Below are 22284 nucleotides of genomic sequence, written 5' to 3' on the forward strand. Positions count from 1 at the left end.
GGAGTGGTCCTGGGGTGTCTCCCAACATGTGTGGTCTGAGAGAGCAGGGAAGAAGCCGGGAGTCTTATGACTCCCAGTCAGTTCTGCCCCAGGCTCCCTGGTTGCTCAGGTCAGCTTTGCAGGGAGCGAGGTCAGGATCCTGGGCCCCAGTTTCCTGGCACAGCTGGGGATCAGCTGGCTGTGCAGTCTTTGGGGTGACTGCTGTGCTCAGCTGATGGTGGCCGTTCTCCACGAGGCCAGGAGGTCAGGCACAGCTCAAGAGAAGTTGTATAATCTAGCTTCCTGGCATAGTCTGGACATACTCATTTGTTTTAGAGGGTTGGATGCAGGCACTAGAGCCTCCAGTGAAGGATGGTTCCTTTTAGGAAAGGATCCCTCCCTTGTGCAGAACTCTCAGCCCATTCTCCCTCCCCAGTACTACTCCCTGGGTCTCCACCTAGCCAGAGTGCACTTGTGCAGGCTCTGGGGTCTGCAGGAAAGGGCTCCTCACCTCCACTAGCAGTATCCTTTGACCCCCAAATGGGCATGGCACTGTTAGCCATCTAGCCGGGGTTGAAACTCCCTCAGCACCCAAGGCCACCCAGAAATCTGTGTGAGGCTGGGGGTGTGAGAAGGGCTGATGTGAATCCCCAGCAGGGCTGACTCCGGTACCCCAGGACTCCTTGCTCTCACCCGCAGTCCAGGGAGCTCCACCAAGGCTGGGAGGGGAGGTGTCACTCAAGGGCGGGGCGGGGGCGGGGCGGGGGGTCAGTGAGGTAATTTCCGTGATCAGGCGTCTGAGGTTTGAGTCGCCCAGGGGCAGAAACGAAAGTGATCCCTGCTGGAGGTTGGTGCTGGTGAGTGCAGGGTGAACCTCTGGTGGTAGCTGGAGGTGGGAGGGCCTGGCTGGGGAGAGGAGGGCCGCCTGTGGATCAGGGGAGTGGGCCAGCTGCCTGGAAGGCCCCCACCCCGCCCAGACCCCACCCACAGCAGCACAACCAGGCTCCTCTTGCATCTTCTGCTGGATCCCACCCCTGATTTGGGGGTGTTGGCTCAGTTGCACTCAGAAGTTTCCACTTGGGTGAGGGGTTTCTCAGACCCTGGGTGGCCATCACAGTCATTTTCTTTTAAAAACATCATCTTTATGTTCCCCCAAAGTCTCCTGGCCAGCAGAGTCTGCAGAGAACTGGGGTGGCCCCCAGCTAGAACTCTGGGCCATGGGTAGCCCCAGCTCCTGGCCTCCCTGCAGGAACCTGGGGAGGGCTGGACCTCTGCAGGACTGTGCCCTCCCCATCCTGGGTCCACCCTGCCAAGTCCAGGGGTGCAGTCACCCTCAGAGCCACTGTGGACTCTTGGACGGTAGCCTGGAAGACAGATCTCATGGGGCCCAGGGGTGCCACGTGGCCAGGAGGCACCCTCCAGGGCTCTCCTGCCTCTCACCAGCTGCCACTTCTGCTTCTCCTGAGCAAGCTGGAGACCCTTTAGGTGGGAGGGATTTGGAGGGTCAGTCCAGTGGCCTTAGCTCCCCACTGGTCAAGGCCACTGCCAACCATTCTCTCCATGTGTTGGGTTAGTCAGGATTCTTCTCCCTTGGCTTGGGGAGTGTGTGGATGACCCTCTGAACCTCTGCCTGACCTGAGCCTCCTGTCCTAGTGGGCCAGGGAGTCTTGAATGCTGCCCTGAAGAGCTTGGTCAGCTTCAGACATGGCATCCCAGGAGCGTGGTCTGTTGCCTGCCAGCCCTCTGGGCACCAAGGGGCCATCTCTGGCCAAGCTCTATGCCCAAGTGGACCTCTATCTGGGTTGCCCTCGCTGTGCCCAGCGCCTCAACGAGAGCATGTTCGTCCTGCGGAAGGTGGAGCATGACTGCCCACGGGAGATTCTGCTGGCTCGCTGCAAGTGCCCTGACAAGAGCAAGGTCTGGCGCAGGGTGGGCCGCAGACCTGTCTTCCCCAGGCCTTTGCGCTACGAAGTCTGTCGCTACTACAGCCCGGGGCTGGGCTGCCGGCGCCACCGGAACCAGTGCACCTTCGCCCGTAGCCAGGAGGAGGCACTGGTCTGGACCTTTGAACGCAAGCACAACCTGCCCCGTCTGTGGCTGAAGGCTGCCTTGGGGGGCAGGAGGGCCCAGGGCGGGTCACCTGGGGCGGCCAACATCATCCATGCAGAGTTCGGAGGCCACTTCCAACTGCTCTGTGCCCACTGCTTCAGGCGCCGCCCCCCACACCTCAGCCCAGTGGACCCCCAGGGGCAGTGCCCCTCGCACGGAACCTGCCCCTCGATCCTGACCCATGTCAGCACCGAGGGCCGCAAGCAGCAGTTTGTGGAGGTGCGGCCACAGCCCCAGAATCGCCATCTGCTGAACTACTGCATGTTCGTGGGGCGTGGGGAGCCATGCCACCACGGCGCTGCCCGCTGCCAGTATGCACACAGCGCTGTGGAGATGGCCGTGTGGAAGGCCGAGCGGCTGGATGGGCTTCAGCGGGGGGACCTGCTCACACACTCTGTCCCTGGGGAGGTGCAGTGTGCAGCTCCCCAGGACCAGGCCCCCGGGGTCCAGCTGTACTGCCACACCTGCCTGGTCACCTGCTGCTCTCAGGAAACCTTTGAGAATCACTGCTCCTCCCTGGAGCATGCACAGCTGGTGGCCTTGGACCAGACTGTGCCCTGGGAGTACCGCAGCCCACCCATAGGGCTCTCTACGTTTGAGCTGTGCCCAAGGTAAGGACACTTGGGTGGGAGCCTAGGGTTGGGGACCACCCCCCCTCAGCCAGCACCAGGAAATTCAAGACTCATGGTCCTGGGGGCTCTGCACCTGCCTCATCCTCTCCTGGTGGGCCAACACCACCTGGTCTCTGAGGACCTGGGTAAAGAAAGTCCCTTGCTGGGAGCTGCTTGACAGGTCTTGTCTGGGAGTAGATTGCAGGTGAGGTCCTTGAATGCCCCTGGCCTGCGATCCATCCTGCTTCCCATACAGGCTACGGTTGGCACAGGGGACCTAGCCTTTTAGCTCACCCTGTGGCTGCACCTTCATGTACCCCAGACCTGACCTCTGTGAGTATGGGGACATCTGCACCAAGGCACACTCGGCCCAGGAACTACAGGAGTGGGTCCAGAGGGCACAGGCCACGCGGCTGCGGGAGCAGGCAGCCTGGCAGGATGGGCTGGTGCCCTACCGGGCGCGGCTACTGGCCGAGTACAAGCACAGCAGCAGTGAGCTCCTGGTGGTAAGTGGGGGCTGTGCCAGGAGGGAGGGGGAGGGTCCCTGCTGGTCTGCTAAAGGCCAGGCCTCCCCTACAGCTGGCTGAGACTATCCCTGGAGTGTCTATCATCTGCCACCAGCCCCTGGTGCATCAGGCCCAGGAGAAGAAGACCCGGCACAGCTGGATATTCACTGTCTGCTCTGAGGTGAGGGCTAGGACAGCTCCGAGGCCTCAGGTCTTGTGGACCAGCCCAGTACTGGGTGGAGTGCACCCCAGGGGCGCGAGTGCCAGAGGTGGTTAGATGTCAGAAACCTGGGATCTGGACCTGGGCAGGTTCCTTAGTTCTCTGCCTCAGTTTTCTTCCTGTAGACCTATCTCAAGAGCCCCCCACACTGAGGGTCCCTCTACAGAGTGTACGGGTTAGCAGTGTCTGGTGCCAGAGAGAGAGTGGGCCCAGGCCGCCCGGGCTGCTGATCCTGCCTATGCTCACATCCACAGGGCTTAAGGCATGTCCCGTGACCCCCATCATGCAGAGCAGACCAGGGAGGTTGAGCAGGCACGGGTCCCACACCCAGAAAGTGGCTGGAACTGCCTCTCAGGAGGGCAGGAGACTCTGGGATGACGCCCAGAGGGTTGGGACAGGGCCTGGGGGTCCTGGGGGCCCACCTCACGTCCAGTCTCTTCTCCCAGGACCCCCTGCTCCATGTGGCCCTTCTCAAGCAGGAGCCCGGAGCAGACTTCTCATTGGTGGCCCCTTGCCTCCCACGGGGCCAGCTCTATGCACAGGGACAGCGCTTCTGTGTGCCTGACGCCCCAACTGAATTCCGGGTGGAGGTGCATGTGCAGACCGCCTGCTTTGGTACCTTTGAGCAGTGGGTGGTCTTTGACTTTGGCCGCCGGCCGGTTCTGCTTCGGAAGCTGGGCCTGCACCTGGGCCAAGCGCATTGCCTAGGACGCTGCAGGTGGCCAGCACCTACCTGCCCTGAGGAGCTGGACCACTGGCACACGGGCAACCGCCACGTGGTTCCTTGTGTGCAGCGCACAGCTGAGCAGGCAGCCCTGATGGCCAAGTACAAGGTGCCCGCCCTGGCCCTGGAGTTCAGTCGCAGCAGCCTGGCCTTGGCCCCCATCTCTCCCACCAACTATCGACAGCAGATGCACAATTTCCTCTACGAGGAGGAGGCTGCTCAGCAGCGGCTGGTGGCCAGGTGAGGCCAGCAGCGGGCAGGCGGGTAGCCGGGAATCTGATTGTGCAGTGTAGCCTGGGATCTGACCACTAGGTGCTCCCCCCAGGCTGACCATGCGGGTCAAGGTGTCCCTGAAGGCAGCTCTGCAGACACCGGCATTGGGCATGCTCTTCGCACCGCAGGGAACCCTCTACGCCGAGGTCCCTGTCCCCTCCTCTCTGATGCCGGATACGGACCAGGGCTTCCTGCTAGGCCGGGCAGTGAGCACAGCTCTCGTGGCCCCTGTGCCTCCACCTAACGACACAGTGTATGAGGTGTGGCTGGAGACACGGGCCAGCTCAGAGCAGGCTCTGTGGCTGCTGCTGCCAGCACACTGCTGTGTGGCCCTGGGACTGCAGCCCGAGGCCAGCCCCCTCTTAGAAGTGCAGTTCCAGGTCAATCCGATGCCCTTCCGCCTCTGGCACCAAGCAGTGGATAAGCTGCCCGAGGAGCACCTAGTGGTGCCCGACCTGCCCAACTGTACCATGCCTCATCCCTGGCCCGTTCCGTCCTCACTGCGTGGCAACCGCAAACAGAAGATGGCTGTGGGGCTCATTGCAGGCAGGAGCCCCAGGGGCATGAGGCCTGTCCCCCCGCTGCTCATCTATGGTCCCTTTGGCACTGGCAAAACCTACACCCTGGCCATGGCCTCTCTGGAGGTGGCTCGGCAGCCCCATACCAAAGTACTCATCTGCACACATACCAACAGGTGAGCCCAGCCCTCTGTGGGGACCCTCCTGAGGGCCAGGTGCCCTGGGGTCATGGGTCTATTGCTGGGTAAGGGGCTGGGGCGCCTCCCAGAGACCTTGGACCTCAGAGGGGGAGGGGGGGCGGTGGCTGCTTCACCAGCCTTGATTGTTTTCTGTAGAAACAGAATTCACAACAGGGATGTTCCCCTTTGGTTGATCTGGTTTTCTTGGTTCCCTAACACCATGCACTGGCAGGTGCCGGGTCCTCCTCAGCCCAGCATGGGGAGGGAGGATGCACAGGACAGGGCCACATGCCCCGGGAAATCTTCCGGGCTTGGTGTGGAGATTGCCAGGTCTTGGCATGCCTGAGGGGCTGGTGGGGCCATGTGTATCTCACCTGCAAGGGTCTGACAGCCCTTCCCTGACCTTTTGACCCTTGGACTCTGCCCCTGAGAGTTGGGGTGCCAGTTCTTGCTGCCCACTGCTGACAGAGCCCAGCTATGCCCAGGGTCAGGTCAGCCTCTGGTCACCCTGGGCTGCTGTGGGCCATGGCCAGCTCCTTCACCTTCCTCCCTGCCTTGCCCTAAACAACCCCTCTCCTCCGAGCCCTCCCTGACCCAGAAGCTTCTACTCCTGAGTCCTCTCCTCTGGACTCTGACCTTGCGCGTTCTCGTCGTGTGTCTTTGGCCTCTGGGTGCTAGCATGCCTGGCAGGGCCCTCTCCACCTCCTCAAGGTACACGGGGCGTCTTAGCCACAGTGTGAGCAGCCACACGCCTTGTGCCTCCCAGTGCTGCAGACATCTACGTCCGGGAGTACTTCCATGCCCACGTCAAAGGTGGCCACCCTGAGGCAGCTCCGCTCCGGGTGATGTACACAGACCGCCCGCCCAGCCAGACGGACCCAACTACGCTGCGGTACTGCTGCCTGACAGAGGACGGACAGGCCTTCCGCCCGCCCACCAGGGAAGAGCTGGCGCACCACCATCTGGTGGTCACCACCACCTCCCAGGCCCGGGAGCTGCAGGTGCCGGCCGGCTTCTTCTCCCACATCCTCATCGACGAGGCTGCCCAGATGCTGGAGTGTGAGGCCCTCACCCCGCTGGCCTATGCCTTGCCGCGTACCCGTGTGGTGCTGGCGGGGGACCACATGCAGGTCACGCCCAGGCTCTGCAGCGTGCCCAGGCCCAAGGCAGCTAGGCACACTCTGCTCTACCGCCTCTTCCTGCACTACCAGCAGGAGGCCCACAGGGTTGCCCGGCAGAGCCGCCTCATTCTCCACGAGAACTACCGCTGCACCGCGGCCATCGTCAGCTTTGTCTCACGTCACTTCTACATGGCCAAGGGCAACCCCATCCAGGCCAGCGGCAAGGTCCCTCGCCACCCCCAGCACTACCCGCTCACGTTCTGCCACGTGGCAGGTAGCCCTGAGCGGGACCTGTCCATGACATCCTGGGTCAACGCAGCAGAGGTAGCTCAGGTGGTGGAGAAAGTGCAGGAGGTCTACAACACCTGGCCGCGCTGCTGGGGAGGCCGGGAGCAGAGACACATCTGTGCTGTCTCCCAGGGTGCCCAGGTAAGCCTGGCTGCTGGCTGCCGTGGCAGCTCACCACCTGCAAGGACTCTGAGTTCCAGGATGGGTGCTGCTTGGCAACTGAGGGTGCCTGGGCCTCTGGAGGCCCCCCTTGTAGGGCACAGACCCCTCACGCGCTGGCCTGTGTTGCCTCTAGGTCAGTGCCCTGAGGCAGGAGCTGAGGAGGAGGAGCCTGGGCGAGGTGTCTGTGGGCAGCTTTGAGACCCTGCCAGGTGGGTGGTCAGTGGCACGGACAAGGGGCACCTGACCATGAGGCAATTTCTGGCCAGCTCCTCAGTCTTGCTCCAGTGGGGGGTGCAGCTGAGGACAGAGGTCTATCCACTGTCCTGCCTAGCAGCCCTACCCCCAACGTGTCTCCCTGCAGGGCGGGAGTTCCGGGTGGTGGTACTGAGCACCGTGCACAACTGCCTCAGTCTGCTCAGTCCCGGGGCACCAACCTCAGAGTTCTTCACCGAGGCCCGTGTGCTGAACACCATCATGACCCGCGCCCAGTCACAGCTGGTCGCCGTGGGTGATGCAGTGGCCCTCTGTTCCTTTGGAGCCTGCAGCAAGCTCTGGAGGAGCTTCATCCGCGAGTGTGTGGAGCACCGTAGCGTCTGCCCTGAGAGCCTGTCATTGGAGCAGATCGAGCAGAGTGTGGCCCAGAGGCGAAGCTGGACCCCTGTGGCCCCCAGAGCAGAGGTAGCTGGAGCAGCAGTGGCCAGGGACACTGTTGCAGAAGAGGCAGCTGGAGGCCCAGCCTCAGAGCACGTGGCTGTGGCAAGGGTCCTATCTGAGCCCATGACTGAGGGGAGCAAGGTCACAGTGAAGGCAGAGGCAGGGGACGTGGCCCCTGGGGAGGCAGCGGCAGGGGCCACCCTGGAAGGCAGTGTGCCTGCAGACACTGAGGACTGGGAGTCCGACCTCTGGCCCTCCCATGGGGAGCTCGACGCCGAGGACGCCATCCTGCAGGAGCTCCTGGATGAGAGCCGGCAGGTGACAGTGACCGTGGGGGAGGATGGGCTGCTGAGCACCGTAGCCAGACCCGAGTCCCCACAGCAGGCCCATCAGTACACCAGCCTGCCCTCAGCCACTCTGTGGAAGCTGCTGCACTCAGAGCCCAAGCTGTACCACCGCTGCACCTTCCTGAAGGAGACCTTTGAGCGGGCGTCGGCCATCCCACTAGGCGATGTGGCCTCTGACCCCATCCAGATCAGGGGCCGCCTGAACTGCGGGATGGCCTTCACAGGGGACGAGGTGCTGGTGCAGGTCCTGGACTGGGTGGCTGGTGACAGGAGCATGGCAGGACGGCCACAGGGCTGCGTGGTGGGGGTGCTAAAGAGGAGGAAACGTGAGCTGGCCTTTGTGTGCCAGATGGACAAGTGGGACCCCCGCATCATGATCCCTGTGGACAGCTCTGTGACCAAAATCTTTGTGGCTGAACTGAAGGACCCACTGCACATCCCCATTCACCGCCTCTTCCAGGGCCGGGTGCAGCGTGTGGGGCACAGGACCCTCTCAGCCGAGGCCCGGCACACCCAGCTCTTCTGGGTCCGCATCGTCCTGTGGCGTGAGCGTTTCTACTACCCATTGGGCATAATCCTGGAGGTGTTGCCCGAAGCCACCACCTGGGAGAAGGGCCTCCGCATCCTGGACCTGGAACATGGCCTCAGGACCCCTGCGCCCAACCCAGTCTCCATCTCCAGGGTGTTGCAGAGATTCCAGGTGGAGCTCGGCTCAGGTGCTGGTGACCGAGAAGACTGTCGCAGCCTCCTGACCTTCACTGTGGACCCCCAGGGTGCCTGTCACCTAGATGATGCCCTCAGTGTCCGGGACCTGGGCCCCATGTGTGAGGTAGCTGTGCACATCACTGACGTGGCCAGCCTCGTGCCCAGGGATGGGCCGCTGGACATGGAGGCCCGTCGGCAGGGCATTGCCTTCTATGCTCCGAACAGGGAACCCGTGCTCATGCTGCCAGCCAGAGTCTGCCAGGATGTGCTCAGCCTCCTGCCAGGCCGGGACTGCCTGGCTGTCTCCCTCTTCCTCACCATGGAGAAGGGCAGCGGCCAGCTCCAGAGCCTGCGCTTTGCCCCCTCTGTGATCTGCTCTGACCGCCAGCTGTCCTATGAGGAGGCTGAAGCAATGATCAAGGGACACCCAGGTGCTGGCCTGCAGCTGCCGACCGACCTGGGTTCCATGGAGGCCTGTGTCGTAGCCGCCTGCTACTTCTCCAGGGTGCTGCGTCGGCACCGCCTGCAGACGGCCTGTGACTACGAACCCCCGGCGGAGGACAGTGAGCTGGGCTTCCGTGCAGCTCACATCATGGTCAAAGAGTACATGATCCAGTTTAACAGACTGGCGGCTCAGTTCCTGGTGCAGAGTGAGCACACAAGGACAGTCACGCCCCTGAGGTGGCAGCCCACACCCAGCAGCCACCAGCTCCAAGCTGTGTGTGAGCGGTACGCAGAGTTGGTGGCCCTTTCACTGCACCTTCAACACCACCTGCACAGCCACAGCACCCCAGGCACGCAGCTGCATGTCCTGGACTCCCTCTGGAAGCACGTCCAGCTTGCTGCCTGTGCCCAGGACTACAGCCGGATGGTGGACCTCATTGCTGCAGACGACATGCACCCCTCCCTGGCTCCTGTGGTCCTTGCCTTCCGAAAGACCCTGGATCGCTCAGTGTTTGGACGCTCCAGCGAGGGTGAGCAGCAGCTGGCCAGCCACTACTCGCTGCAAGTGGACTGGTACACGTGGGCCACATCGCCCATCCGCAGGTACCTGGACTTGGTGGTGCAAAGGCTGCTGCTGCTGGCACTGGGCCATGGGGGCCCTGAATACTCTACCAGGGACATTGATGAGCTCTGCCAGGACTTTGGCCGCCAGCATGCATGTGCCCAGAGCTATCAGCGGCGAGCCCGAATCCTGCACCTGGCCACCCAACTCAAGGCCCTGCCCCAAAATAAGCTGGGCTTTGTGGTCGACGTGGAGATGAGCACCCGCTGCTTCAAGCTCCTTTTCCCAGCCAACCGAGAGTCACTGCCCGATCCCTGTCCTGTCCACTACAGCTCCCTGCAGTTGGCTGACCATCCCCGCCGCCTGGAGAGCCGGCCGGGCCTGCAGCTGCTATGGCGCCGCCGCATCTACTCGGTGCAGAAGTCCCGGCCGCCCTCCCCACTGCCCGGCACCCTGAAGGACCCAGACACCGTGGCGGTGGGTGCAGCCCTGTGGAAGCGGCTACTGGGGCTGGTGGAGGAGCGGCGCTGGCCAGAAGCAGCTGCCCTCATCCAGGAGCAGGGCAGGAAGGAGTCCCCAGGGCGGGAGCCAGTGCAGGTACGCCAGAGCCCCTGTGGCCACTTTGTGGAGGTAGTCCGGGAGCTGGGCAGCGGGGACACCCTGCAGGTCCAGCTCAGCACCAGCCTGCAGCGTGGCTTCCTGGCACCAACCCTGCAGCTATGGACTGTGGTGCCTGGCTTTAGCCTCTGCCTGGAGCACGTGGTGCGGCCTGGCAACTGCTTCTCAGGGCATGCACTGCAGGCCTCTCGCGACTGGTACCAGGACGAGGAGGAGTACTCCCACGTGTGGGAGCCACTCTGCAGCCTGGAGTCGGCCACTAATGCTATCGCAGAGAACAGCTCCATCACGCTGCAGCATGTGCAAATCTCCTGGGATGAGGAGCGCACGCCCCAGGGGCAACTGCAAGGCACCTTCCTCCTGGACACTGCCTTCCTCTGGGAGAAGTGCATCCATGTCAACTTTAGCCACTGCTACCTCTGCATCCGGCTGGAGGGGCTGCAGGCCCCTCCTGTGAGGGCCAGCAGCCTCGGGCCCCTCCTGAGCATCGACCCTCATGGGTATGCCTGGGTGGCCCATGGGCTGACTGAGGACTTGGACCAGGAGGGTCAGGAAGACCGGCAGGAGGCCCTTAGGCGGGTACACTTCTTCATCCACCACATGGCCACGGAGAAGGTTCCAGAAGAGGTGCTGAGGCCTGGTACCCAATTCACTGTGGAGGTGCTGCCTAAGCAGCTTCCTGACCTGTGAGTGCCAGGGCAAGGTGTGAAGGTGGGTAAGGTCTCCTCCTGGGTGGGGTTCCTCACTTTCCTGTGTTACTCTTCACTCCCAGCCGCAAGGAGGAAGCTGTGCGTGGGCTGAAGAAGGCATCCCCCGTGGTGGTCAGCATTGCCTTGGGCCAGCCCATACCCCAGCCCCACCACAGCTCACCCTCCTGCTCCCTCCCTACCCTGCATGGGTGCCCAGGGAGGCCTGGTCCCCAACTCCCAGTGGCTGCCAACAGGCTCCTAGAGCAAAGGGCCTATGACATCCCTGGAGGTCACCACACGTTGAATCCTAGCCAGAATGAGGCCATCAGGAAGGCTCTGGAGAAGCCCTTCACAGTCATCCAGGGCCCACCAGGTGGGCCCACATGCCGGGGAGCATGGGCGACCCTGGGCAGGCGGGGCCATGGTCCACAGGGGTCCTGGGAAGCAGGGTGGGCTCTGCTCACCCTGTGCTCTGATCAAAGGTACAGGGAAGACCGTGGTGGGCCTCCACATCATATTCTGGCTATGCCAATCACACCAGGAGCAAGAGTCCACCAGAAGCCACCCTGGTAGAGCGGGGCAGCCGGGTGGCCCACACATCTTGTACTGTGGCCCTTCCAACAAGTCAGTGGACGTAATGGCAGGTGTGCTGGGGATGGTGCATGGGGTGGCCAGGGGCTGCCTGCACTGGAGGGACAGCCTGAGCTCATACCCCACCTTCCCCCAGGACTGCTCCTGAGCAGGCAGGCAGAGCTACGACCCCTGCGAGTGTACAGCGAGCAGTCTGAGGCCACCGAGTTCCCAATACCAGGTGTGGGCAGCAGGGGCCGGCTCAGCAAGACCCCCCAGGAGGGGAGGCCTGACCAGACCCTCAGGTGTGACCTGTCTGTCCCTCTGTGCTTGGGTGGAGGCTGGGCCTGAGCTGTCTGGATGACCCTACTTTGGACTGGGGTTCATTGAGGCTCTGCCCTGCAGGAGCATCACTCTGCACCACCGGATCCGACAGGCCTCCAACCCGTATGCACCAGAGGTCAGGGCGTTTGACACCCGGCTGCAGAGAGAGGAAGTCTTTTCTAGGGAGGACCTCACCTTGTAAGTGGTGGGCTGGGAGGCAAGCCACCTGCCGGGGTATCAGGATGACAGGCCACGTCCCACACAGGTACAGGAGCATCCTGGGGAAGGCGCGGAAGTTCGAGCTAGACCGGCACTCCGTCATCCTGTGCACGTGCTCCTGCGCAGCCTCAGCCAGCCTCCAAAAGCTGGACATCCGACAGATCCTCGTGGATGAGGCGGGCATGGCCACTGAGCCCGAAACCCTCATCCCCTTGGTTCGCTTCTCCAAAGCTGAGAAGGTAGAGACGGTCAGCGGGGAGCTAGTGCCCTGGGCTGGAGGCCGAGGTGGGAAGGAGAGCACTGAGCAGGATCTGGGATGGCCGATAGGCTGGGGCATCTCTGGACCAGGTCAGACCATGCCCCTTGTGCCTCCAGGTGGTCCTGCTCGGGGACCACAAGCAGCTGCGACCTGTGGTCAAGGACAAGCAACTGCAAAACCTGGGGATGGACCGGTCTCTCTTTGAGCGGTATCACAGGGACACATCCCTCCTGGACACACAGTACCGCATGCACGAGGACATCTGTACCTTCCCCTCCATGGAGTTCTATGGGAGGAAGCTGAAGACCTGGCAGGGCCTGAAGAGACCAGCCAGTGTCCTGGGTCATGTGAACAAGGAGAGCTGCTCTGTCATTTTTGGCCACGTGCAGGGCCAGGAGCAGAGCCTGCTGGTGTCCACAGATGAAGGGAGTGAGAACTCCAAGGCCAACCTAGAAGAGGTGGCCGAGGTGGTAAGTGTCAGAGTCCCTCCCTGGTGCCCCCATGGGTCAGGTCTGGGAGGGCTTCCTGGAGGAGGAGGAAGAATGAGGGAGGATTTCGTGGAGAAGGAGTTGGGGTCAAGAAGGACTTACTGGAGGGGGAGGAGGAGGAGGTGTCAAGGAGGACTTCTTGGAAAAGGGGGAAGAGTTGGAGTCAGGAAGGACTTCCTAGACAAGGAGGAGGAGGTGTCAAGGAGGACTTCTTGGAAAAGGGGGAAGAGTTGGAGTCAGGAAGGACTTCCTAGACAAGGAGGAGGAGGGGTCAAGGAGGACTTCTTGGAAAAGGGGGAAGAGTTGGAGTCAGGAAGGACTTCCTAGACAAGGAGGAGGAGGTGTCAAGGAGGACTTCTTGGAAAAGGGGGAAGAGCTGGAGTCAGGAAGGACTTCCTAGACAAGGAGGAGGAGGGGTCAGAGAGGCCTTCAGGGAAGAAGAGTGGCCGAGGGAACGAGGGAGGCTCCTGTGCCCAGTTCAGCTCCACCCACCTCCATCTCCCCTCAGGTTCGGATCACCAGACAGCTGACCCGAACAGTGGACTCCCAGGACATTGCCGTCCTCACACCTTACAATGCACAGGTTGCAGCCATCAGCAAGGGCCTTGAGCGGGAGGGCATCACTGGAGTGACCGTGTCCTCCATCACCAAGAGCCAGGGTGAGGTTGGATTTGGGGGAACCCACACCTGGGGGTCAGGGTGCAGTGGGTGTGGGGAGCTGTTACAAGCTCACCTCCCACCCCAGGGAGTGAGTGGCGCTATGTGCTGGTGAGCACTGTCCGCACGTGCCCCGAGAGTGACATGGACCAGCGACCGACCAAGAGCTGGCTCAAAAAGTTTCTGGGCTTCGTGGTGGACCCCAACCAAGTGAACGTGGCCATCACCCGGGCCCAGGAGGGGCTCTGCCTGATTGGTGAGGGTGTGGGGACCTGGGGGGCGCTGGGGGACTGCTCCCTGTGGGCCACTCAGATGGACTGTAGCCGTTCTCCTCTGCCCACAGGAGACCATGTCCTGCTGCGCTGCTGCCCTCTCTGGCGCCGTCTTCTGGACTTCTGTGCAGCCGAACAGAGCCTCGTGCCTGCCAGCCAGGTGCAGGTCCAGAGGAGGCAGTAGTGTCTTTCTGAAGAGTCCCTCTCTGCCCAGCCTGGGAGGTTGGTGGAGGCACACCCCGCGCCCTCTTCCGCTGTGGCTGGGGCCCAGGGCAGGTGGCTGTGTCAACCTGCCACTCCAGCTGCTGGGCCGGTCCAGGTTGCTGGCAGCAGCTGGGTGTTGACCTCTCCTTGGGATGGGAAGCAGCCAGGGGTGATCTTCCCATTTGTACCTGAACTTGGAAGGAGCGAGTGGGGCCAGAGTGGGCCCGTTCACTCTCGGCTGTGCTGCTTTTCTGGGATGGGATGTTTGGTGGAGGAAAGCCTCTTGGCAGCTGGCAGCTGTGGCTAGGCTCCTGGATCACAGGAGACACCCCCACTGTTACTGGGAAGTCTCAGGCAGGAAGGAGACCTTCTTGGAGGCTGCTTTTTGACCTTCAGACCCATCTGTGATTGCACTGGCATGGCATTGCCTTATTTTCTAGTTTTGAATGAATCAAAGCCAGCGTCTTCTGCCGGGACCTCATGCAGGGCAGGGACCCCCCTTGGAGGGAGGCTCTTTCTGTGCCCTCACTGCCGCTATCCTGCACACATCTGCCTGTCAGGGGAGGGCAGTCAAGCCAGACGTGCATGTCAGACTGGCACGCAACACTCCTATGGGCAGGTGGGCCGGGGCCAGGAGCAAGCTGCCCCAGACCCTCTGGGCTGTGCTTACCCCAAGCCATATTTGCCCAGGTCCAGGGCCCCCAGGACAACCTGCCTGGGAGCACCTTCTCTGTAGGGTGTGTGGGCGCAGTCTGCCTGCTCAACCTTGCTGCCGCCCACCCGGACACCCGGTGCACCCCGTGTCTCCTGAGTCTTGAGGTTCTGCCAGCAAGAGTAAGCTGTCCAGCCAGAGGCATGGCCTCCCTTGGCCTCTGCAGAGCCTTCTGCAGGAGGAGTGCCTGTCTGAAACTGGTCTTCTACAAATCAAGTTTCTGTATTCCAATTTTTAATCTTTTCTCAGATTCCACCCCATATGATTAAATATTGATGTTATTACAAAGACCACTCTGAAAGTCTTTCTCACTTCTGGGTGCTCTGAAGTCAGGCAGGGGCAAAAAAGCATTGCCCTTCATCTTCCTTAGGAGGTGGCTGTGGAGGCCACCACGGGCTCACTGTGGACAGATACTGGACCTGGGAGCATGTGGAGAGGGATGGCAATGCCCAGCTTTATGGCCAAGGGTACCAGCTGTACTGCCTGAGGGTTGTCTGTGTAGGGATAGCAGTGCGGTGGGGGCGCTTGGCAAGGATGGGCCCCTGCTGGGGAGCTGTGTCCAGAGCTATGTGGCCAGTTGCACACTCAGTCCCCAGACTGGGTGGGCCCAAAGGTAGCCCATGGAGCCAGGGGCCAGGTCCCTGCAGCTGTGGCCTCCATAGCACCCTGCCTGTCTGAAGTTGTTCCTCAGGTCAGGGGCACCCCCAGGCCGACTTGGGACTTGGGCTGTGTCACCATCCTGCTTGTGGCTGGGTCTCCCTGGCCCCCCCATGCTCATTATACACTGCTTTCCCTTGGCAGCACAGAGATCAGATGGGTGGGATATGGCAGAGACAGACTAGGGAAAATAGGTCCCCAGGGCCTGTGTGTCCCTGGAGGGGGGTACGGTGGGAGGTGCTGTTTAGAGAACATTTCTAGGGCTGTTATAAAAGAATTGCAGAAGCTGGATGCCACAGTCAGGTCTGTAATCCCAGCAACTCAGGAGGCTGAGGCAGGAGGAGCACAAGTTTGAGGCCAGTCTGTAACTTAGTGAGGCCCTCAGCAACTTAGCAAGACCCTGATCAAACTAAAACATAAGAAGGGCTGAGGATGTGGCTCAATGGTTAAGTGCCTCTGGGTTCAACCCCTAGTACAAAAAAATAAGAATAGTGTTGCAGTGTTTTGGAGTATCTCCTGAGAGATACTTGGCAGGTGCCCCCAGGCAAGGACAATGGGACCTCACCAGCCATGAGTTGGGGCTTCCCAGAGGAAGGGGTCTTGAAGGCCAGGGGAAACCAGGGCTGGATCAGTGCCAAGCAACATGGGTAAGTTGATGATGTTGGAGAGAGAAAAGGGCTCAGCTCCTGCCAGGTGCAAAGGCAGGAAGCCCCATGGAGCTGCAGCCAGCCTGGCGGAGGGAGCACCCCAGGCAGGTGTGCCCTGGGGCAGGACCCACTCAGGGTGGCTCCACTTCTGGGCTGCTGCCTCTGGACCTGCTGAGGGCACAAGGCTGGGCCAGGGTGGGGGACCAGAGGTGCCAGGACCTGGGCAGCCCCCCAGTGGGCATGTCAGGCCACTGGACCCATGGACACTTCCCTTGGCCAGCCCCCATTTCAGGCCTCCCCTCTCCAGTGGTGTGATGCAGCACAAACACTAGTCCTTACACCACACCAAGCACAGGAGCAGCTGTGTGCTGACCCTGGACCCTGGGATGTCCAGAGGCAAGTCCCCAAAGCCACACAATGCCACAGAGTGACAGGCCTGGAGGGCTCAGCTCACTGGAACCATGGGAGAGGCCTGGGAAGGGATCTGGGGTGCTGAGGCCCTTCTGACCCAGCTGGGGACTTCCTATCCTTTGCAGCAAACCACCCCATTGCCCATGGCAAAAGGGGTCCCTGTCCTTGACCACCCTGCCCCTGTCAGACCTGTGAGCACGTGTGTGGTGAGCACATGAGTGTGGTGGGTGGGAAGCTGGACATATCTGGGCTGGTGTGGCTCTGGGCTCCTTCCCTGCCAGTCCTCCCCTGCCTCATCTGGGTGCAAGGTGCACCCTGTGGTTTTGGAGGTGACCACGCTTGCATCCATATCTCCTGAGTCAAGTGGGATGTGTTTGGGACCATCTTCTGGCTGCACCAGGATCACATGACCAGGTTGGAGGACACTGACCATTGAGGCTCCTCAGGTAACATAAGGAGTCTGGTCACCTGCATAAGGATAGACCACCAGCAGCTGGCAAGGAAGGTTGATGGGCTGAGGGATGGCCACCCCACAGGAGCTATGGCACTGGCTAGCATTTTGGGGAGGCTCCTGGTCAGGGTCTCTTGCCAGGTCCCTCATCCATGTTGGGATGGGGTTGTCGACGAACTTCAGCTTTTCTTGGGGAGAATGTAAGACATTTATCTTTTATTTTAAAAATAAAATGTCCTCTTGGTCTCGGTCACCCTGGCTCCAAGGAAGCTGGTAACACTAGCACCAGGGCTGTGACCACCCCCAGTGGTGTGCAGACAGGACCCCAGGGTGTCACCTCTCAAACAGCCCCAGCCTGGCAGGCAGGTGAGAAAGCAGAGCCTGGTGTGGTGGTGGGGATGGCAGCCAGGTGCCAGGGGCTGGCACTTCTTGCTCCAGGGGCCATCTGTCCTGGAGGTCCAGTCTGGGGCTCCCCTGGAAAGACAGCAGGAGCTAAGGGGGGGGTCCTGGGACTTGTGGGGTGCTGGGCCATCAGGAAAACACTCATGGCTGCTGCTGCCTTAAAACCTAAGCCGGCTTGTTTAATTCTCTGTGTATACTCCTCTTTATTAGTGGATAAATATTAGAAAATCATCTCTCGGAAGGTGTGGTCAGGGGCGAGCTGGGCTTGCCCAGCCGACTGGGGGCAGGCCCTCCTGGGGGCCCTGGCATGGTCTGCAGGGTGAGGCTGTCCCGCCATGGTTCATACACCAGTGTGTAGCTCTCTGCCCTCTTGATGGTGAACTTGTAGGCACGGTTGGGTAACAGGTTGTGGACATCAAAGGTGCAGGTGGCCACAGGGATGATGCCACACTGCGTGCATTCCTGCTGTGTCCGCGGCTCCAGCAGCTTGAAGCGCAGCTCAAACTGCTCTGGCACGACTGGCTGGACAGTAACAAACCAGCGCAGGCTGACCCAGTCCTGATGGGCCACTGATTCCTTTCGGTCGAACATGACTGGCATCTTGGTGCTCAGCATGAGCCGGATGTGTGGAATCTTGGTGGCCCCAATGTCAGACACCAGGCGGTGCTTGATGTGCAGGCGCCCTGGCACCATCATGGCCAGGAAGCTGTCCATGACAGCCGACAAGTCTGCCAGCCGCTGCTCCACAAGCCCCCAGCCGGCCAGGAAGGGCCGCGGGTCTGGAGACTCCAGCAGGCCGTCCAGCTCTGCGCGGCCACGGTCCAGCCGCTCCAGCAGGTCTCCGAGGAGCAGCAGCTGGATCTTGGTCTGTGCTGTGCCCACCTTCTTCATGCGCTGGAACTTCCAGGGGTCAATGAGCTGGAACATGGTGTTGGGCAGCACCAGGGGGTTCTGGTCACCCAGGGCCAGGTGCTTGGGGAGGACCTCGATGTAGTAGGAGCACTTCTTAAGCAACTGCATGCGGGCATGGTGGCGCTTGAGCAGGTGGGGGCTCAGGTCTGAGGTCAGGAACTCACGAAGCACATTGCGGTGTTCCATGTAGGTCCTCCAAGCCTCTGGCTCCAGCAGCTGCTGATCCTCCCCCTCTTCCACCTCCTCCGTGTCCAGGAAGGACTGTGGACTGTCCAGCCTCATCTTGTCCAGGCCCAGGCCTGTGACCTTGAAGTTCATGGTCTGGGAGCTGGGGGTAAGGGCTGGCATGAGCTGCAACAGTCAGGCTGGCTCAGCCACCCACCCAGGCCCTCTGCCCTCTGCCCAGCACTGGACTTCTGCCCTCTGCCCAGCACTGGGCTTCTGCCCTCCCCTATGGCACAGCTTTCTGAGAAAAGACTGCCTCAAGGGCTGGACAGATGGAAGTGGAGGTTGGGGGCAGAAAACCTCTACCAAGGGGGCACTTGTCCTTTGAAGTGAAGAGACAGGGCAGGGTTAAGAGAGTAGGCTCTGGGGTCAGAATGGCCCTGGTGGAAACCCCTGCCACTGACCAGCTGTGGGTCTGGTATGAGCTCAGCTCCTCATCTGACACAGGGATAGTGCCCTAGGGTTGTGGAGAGGACTCAATGACCCTCAGAAGTCCACGAATCTCTCTCAGGGCATTTGTGGTGCATCCTCACCTACTGGTTTTCCCTGAGGTTGCAGAGCAGAGGGGCAGATCTCAATGAGGACAGAGCTCCGAGGAGTAGTACTGTGTTAGTCCTAGTGCTGAGCATTCCCGTGTACTGAGGCTGGTGGCACAGGAAAAGCCCCACAAGAGAGGAGGTCCTGTCACCCTGTTTCACAGATGGGACACCTGAGGCTAAAAATCTTGGTAGCTTAGTCTCCTTCCAGGTCTTTTAAATAATTATTTATTTATTTATTTTGAGATGGGGATCTCACTATGTTGCCCAGGTTGGTCTTGAACTCCTGGGCTTAAAGGATTCTCCTGTCTCAGCCTCCCCAGTAGTTGGAACTACAGGCAATGTGCCTGGCTGCTTCCATGATTTGAATCAACCCCAGAGTCTGTCCTCTGCTCTTCCCAGACTCAGGTTCCAACTCTGTGTTGGTGGGGCTGGTATAACCCATGGCTGGGTGCTACCACAGGCTGGCCCTGCAACCAGAGTTCCCTGGAGAAGGGGCCGATATCCCTGGTGACCTCAGCTCCCAGCACCCCCTGAGCTGGGCCAGTAGCTTCAGATGGCATCTCTGATGTCACAGCCCTCTGGGGGTGAATGGGTTACCTGTGAGTGAACTGAGGGATTCTGCGACTGACCCAAAGCTATACAAGTCTGTGATCAGGGTGTGACCCAAGTTAGCCTCAGTCCCTAAAGGCCAACCTTGCTCTTCCTGGAGCAAGAGGGCCAGAACAGACCCCTGGGAACAGTAGGGAGGGTTTCTGGGGTGAAGTGCAAGCTGAGACGGACCCCAGGAGTCCTAGCTGAGTCCTGCTCTGGTGGAGGCCAGCATACTTCACCACCTTTGTGCAAAGCAGCCTTCCAGTTGGAAGGCTGCATAGGGCTGGCCAGGAACTTCAGGAAGGGGCGTCCTCAGACGGACCCTTCCCCACCATTCTGACCCCATTATGTCCCTGGCCACAGGTCACTTCCCCTAGATAGACTACGGGCACCCCAGGCATCCCCTCCCTTCAGCACTACCCTCCTTCCCAGTCCCCATGCCCCACCCTGAATCCCTTTACCTACCCCTGGTTTCCCAGAGCCCCCAGCCCTCCTCTCCAAGTGCGGCTGCTTCCCCAGCCTGCGCCTGGCTTCCGGGCTGAGTGGAGCCCTGCTGCCGACTGTCAAAGCGCTCCACGCCCTCAGGCCCCGCCCGCCAGCGGGTTGCCATGGGGACTGCAGGCCATTGTGACACCCCGGGTGGCCGGGTGCCTGGGTGCCTGCGATGTGAGGGTTGAGTGCAGATGCCGTGGGCGAAGGTGTTCAGCGCCAAGCGGACCAGACCGAGGGAAGAGGGAAGCGGTCCTCGGCCCCGCCCCGTGCGCAAGGAAAGTCAGGCTTGGCGCATTCCGCGAACGCGGAGCCTGAGGCCCTGCCCGCTGCCCTCAGGGGCTCAGCACTGGCACCTGCGCAGCCTTTTTGGTACGGGGCACCTGCAGGAAGTCCCAGGCCTAGCCTGCCCTGGGGGTCTCCTAGGAACTGGGGAGACGTGACCAGAAACTGGTGGATGGGATCACCCTAGCCAGCGGTCAGCAGGGCCAGGGGTGGCCACTTCTCCCATGCAGGCTCCCTCTCCACAAGGTTTGCCCAGGCTTAGACAAGGTTTGGTCTGGATAAATGGGGTCTCCTCAGCTCTAGGGAAGTTCTCAGGTCCCCATGCCATCTTTACCCCCAGTCTGGCCTCAGGACCTGTGGGATCACCACCCATTCCCCTACTGTGTGAAGCCAGCCTGGGGGTTTCCTGGCAATGGTCTCAGACATCCAAAGATGCCCTTCCCAGCCTTGCTGCCCCCATAGGGCAACCCCTTCGGGGATGAGACTTTGTCCCCAACTCCTCCCAGCCTGTTCTGTGCCCAGAGCCCCCCAGCTCCAGCTGACCCTGCCCTCTGGAGGTGGTTTTTCTGTCCTTTGGATTGCTGCACCCTCCCAGCCTAAGGGTGGAAGCCCAGGAGCTGTTGGGACAGGGGTGGTATGTACTGATTCTGCCCTTGCCAGGACACTAACTCAAGAAATTGGAGCAGGTGTCATTGTGGATTTAGGGAGTCAAGGGAGGAGAGCTGAATTATTTGGAGAAAGGGGCACTGCCTGAAGATTGGTGGTGATTGGCCCCTGGGAAGGGGAAGGGGGTGAAAAATCAGCAGGAGGAAGACTCTACCCCCAGCTGAGCCCTCCCCTAGAGGAGGAATGTGGAGACAGAAGCTCCTCCTCTTTTGGGGCCGGGCATGTCCTAGCCTCTGCCCTCTCCTTGCACCCCCTTTAAAAAATATTTTTAGTTGTAGATGGACATAATAACTTAATTTTATTTATCGTGTGGTGCTGAGGATCAAACCCAGTGCCTCACATGTGCTAGATCAGCTCTGCCACTGAGCCCCAGCCCGAGCCCCCAACCCCTTTTTGCTATTCCTGATTTCCCCATCTAAGTTTTTTTTTTTTTTTTTTTTTTTTTTTTTTGGTGTGCTGGGGATTGAACCCAAGGCCTTGTGCTTGCAAGGCAAGCACTCTCCCAACTGAGCTATATCCCCAGTCTTCCCAGCTAACTTTTAATCAGCTTTTCAATTGAGATATGTGGATTGAGATGTGTGGTTTGCAGGGAATAACAAATCCCATGTACCATGTACCCAGTGCCCACAGAATGAGACCTCTTGGAAAGCTGCAACATAGGATCACACTGGAACACTGATAGTGACAGACACAGGGAGGTCCACCCCCAAGGGAACCCCTTATGGTGTCCTACCCACCCCTCCTTAGCCCCTGCAACCACTAGCTGTGATTATGTCATATTAAGAATGCTGTATAGGGACTGGGGTGTCACTCAGTAACAGAGTGCTTGCCTAGCACACATGAGGTCCTGCACTGAGCCACAGTACGCAGACTGTGGGATTGACTTCTGAGGCTGTGTGTCCTGTGCACTGACAGTTGCTCTGTCTTATTGCTATGTGGTGCTCTGTGGCAGAGATGGCCCAGTTTGCTTTTAGTCTTGTCTGACCCTGGGTGGGCAGTAAGCTGACACTGGTGGACAGTTTTCCTGGGCCTGAAGGGTGCTACACCCTGGGGGCAGTGAGGTTCCACCTCTGGGAAGGGGGAGCACACTCCAACCACAAAGATCTTTGTAGTTGGGCCCTCTGGACGTGGAACTCAGAGCTCCTGCAACCAACCTCAGCCTGACCCCCAGGAAGCTGCCCCTCACATCAGCACACTGGTGATGAGCAGCTGTTGGTCCCTCCAGGGACCTCCACGCTCGGAGGGCAGCAGGGCTGGAGCTCCAACCTTTCTCTTGTCGCACTTGCAGGGCCTGGCAGGGCAGAGCCGCCCCCTCCCGCCTGGGCCTGCGGAGGGAGACAGGGACCAGCCCCTACCGAGACCCCGCCCACCTCGGATCTCCTGGCGCCGGCCTCTGCCGCAGCCCCGCCCAGCAGCTCTCCGCACAACCGGACCTCACAGCGGTTCTCCAGAGGGGCGGCGGGTGCTGCCCTTCGCCCCACCCGTCTTTACTCCAACACGGGAAGCAGTCGAGTACTGTGTTCCTTGTATAAAGGCCCTCTGGAGTGACCCTGCGGGTCGGTGTCGTCTGTCACCCCATACCTGGTGCCAGCTAG

The 22284-nt window shown here is 60.7% G+C and overlaps 2 protein-coding genes across 4 annotated transcripts; one reads left to right on the plus strand and one right to left on the minus strand.

Moving 5' to 3' along the window:
- The first annotated feature begins 793 nt into the window (after positions 1-793).
- Helz2 (helicase with zinc finger 2) lies at positions 794-22112 on the plus strand. 3 transcript variants are annotated; one of them, XM_047540983.1, is made up of 19 exons: positions 794-836; positions 1633-2699; positions 3022-3205; positions 3279-3386; positions 3872-4389; positions 4475-5116; positions 5886-6669; positions 6824-6899; positions 7052-10706; positions 10793-11082; positions 11192-11353; positions 11437-11584; positions 11685-11801; positions 11869-12061; positions 12198-12551; positions 13078-13228; positions 13315-13482; positions 13570-13720; positions 21978-22112. In XM_047540983.1, the coding sequence occupies exons 2-18, from the start codon at positions 1684-1686 to the stop codon at positions 13680-13682; spliced, it is 8679 nt and encodes a 2892-aa protein (XP_047396939.1). In that variant the 5' UTR covers positions 794-836; positions 1633-1683; the 3' UTR covers positions 13683-13720; positions 21978-22112. The 3 variants fall into 3 exon arrangements, with proteins under 3 accessions (XP_047396939.1, XP_047396938.1, XP_047396940.1); XM_047540982.1 differs by lacking the exon at positions 21978-22112 and having other exon boundaries at positions 13570-14691; XM_047540984.1 differs by lacking the exon at positions 21978-22112 and having other exon boundaries at positions 4220-4389; positions 13570-14691.
- Fndc11 (fibronectin type III domain containing 11) lies at positions 17211-18212 on the minus strand. Its single transcript, XM_047540989.1, has one exon. It carries the CDS (start codon positions 18210-18212, stop codon positions 17211-17213), a length of 1002 nt encoding a protein of 333 aa, XP_047396945.1.
- Positions 22113-22284: the final 172 nt, after the last annotated feature.

The sequence above is a fragment of the Sciurus carolinensis genome, chromosome 2 (genome assembly GCF_902686445.1).
Source record: "Sciurus carolinensis chromosome 2, mSciCar1.2, whole genome shotgun sequence".
NCBI classification, from domain to species: domain Eukaryota; kingdom Metazoa; phylum Chordata; class Mammalia; order Rodentia; family Sciuridae; genus Sciurus; species Sciurus carolinensis.

Bases quoted from the DNA above. Each gene is read 5' to 3' on its own strand.
- Fndc11 (XM_047540989.1), bottom strand. From the start codon at position 18,212: ATGAACTTCAAGGTCACAGGCCTGGGCCTGGACAAGATGAGGCTGGAC.
- Helz2 (XM_047540983.1), top strand. From the start codon at position 1,684: ATGGCATCCCAGGAGCGTGGTCTGTTGCCTGCCAGCCCTCTGGGCACC. The intron at 10,707-10,792 runs GTGAGTGCCAGG...CTTCACTCCCAG, and splicing joins CCTAAGCAGCTTCCTGACCT to CCGCAAGGAGGAAGCTGTGC. The intron at 11,083-11,191 runs GTGGGCCCACAT...CTCTGATCAAAG, and splicing joins AGTCATCCAGGGCCCACCAG to GTACAGGGAAGACCGTGGTG.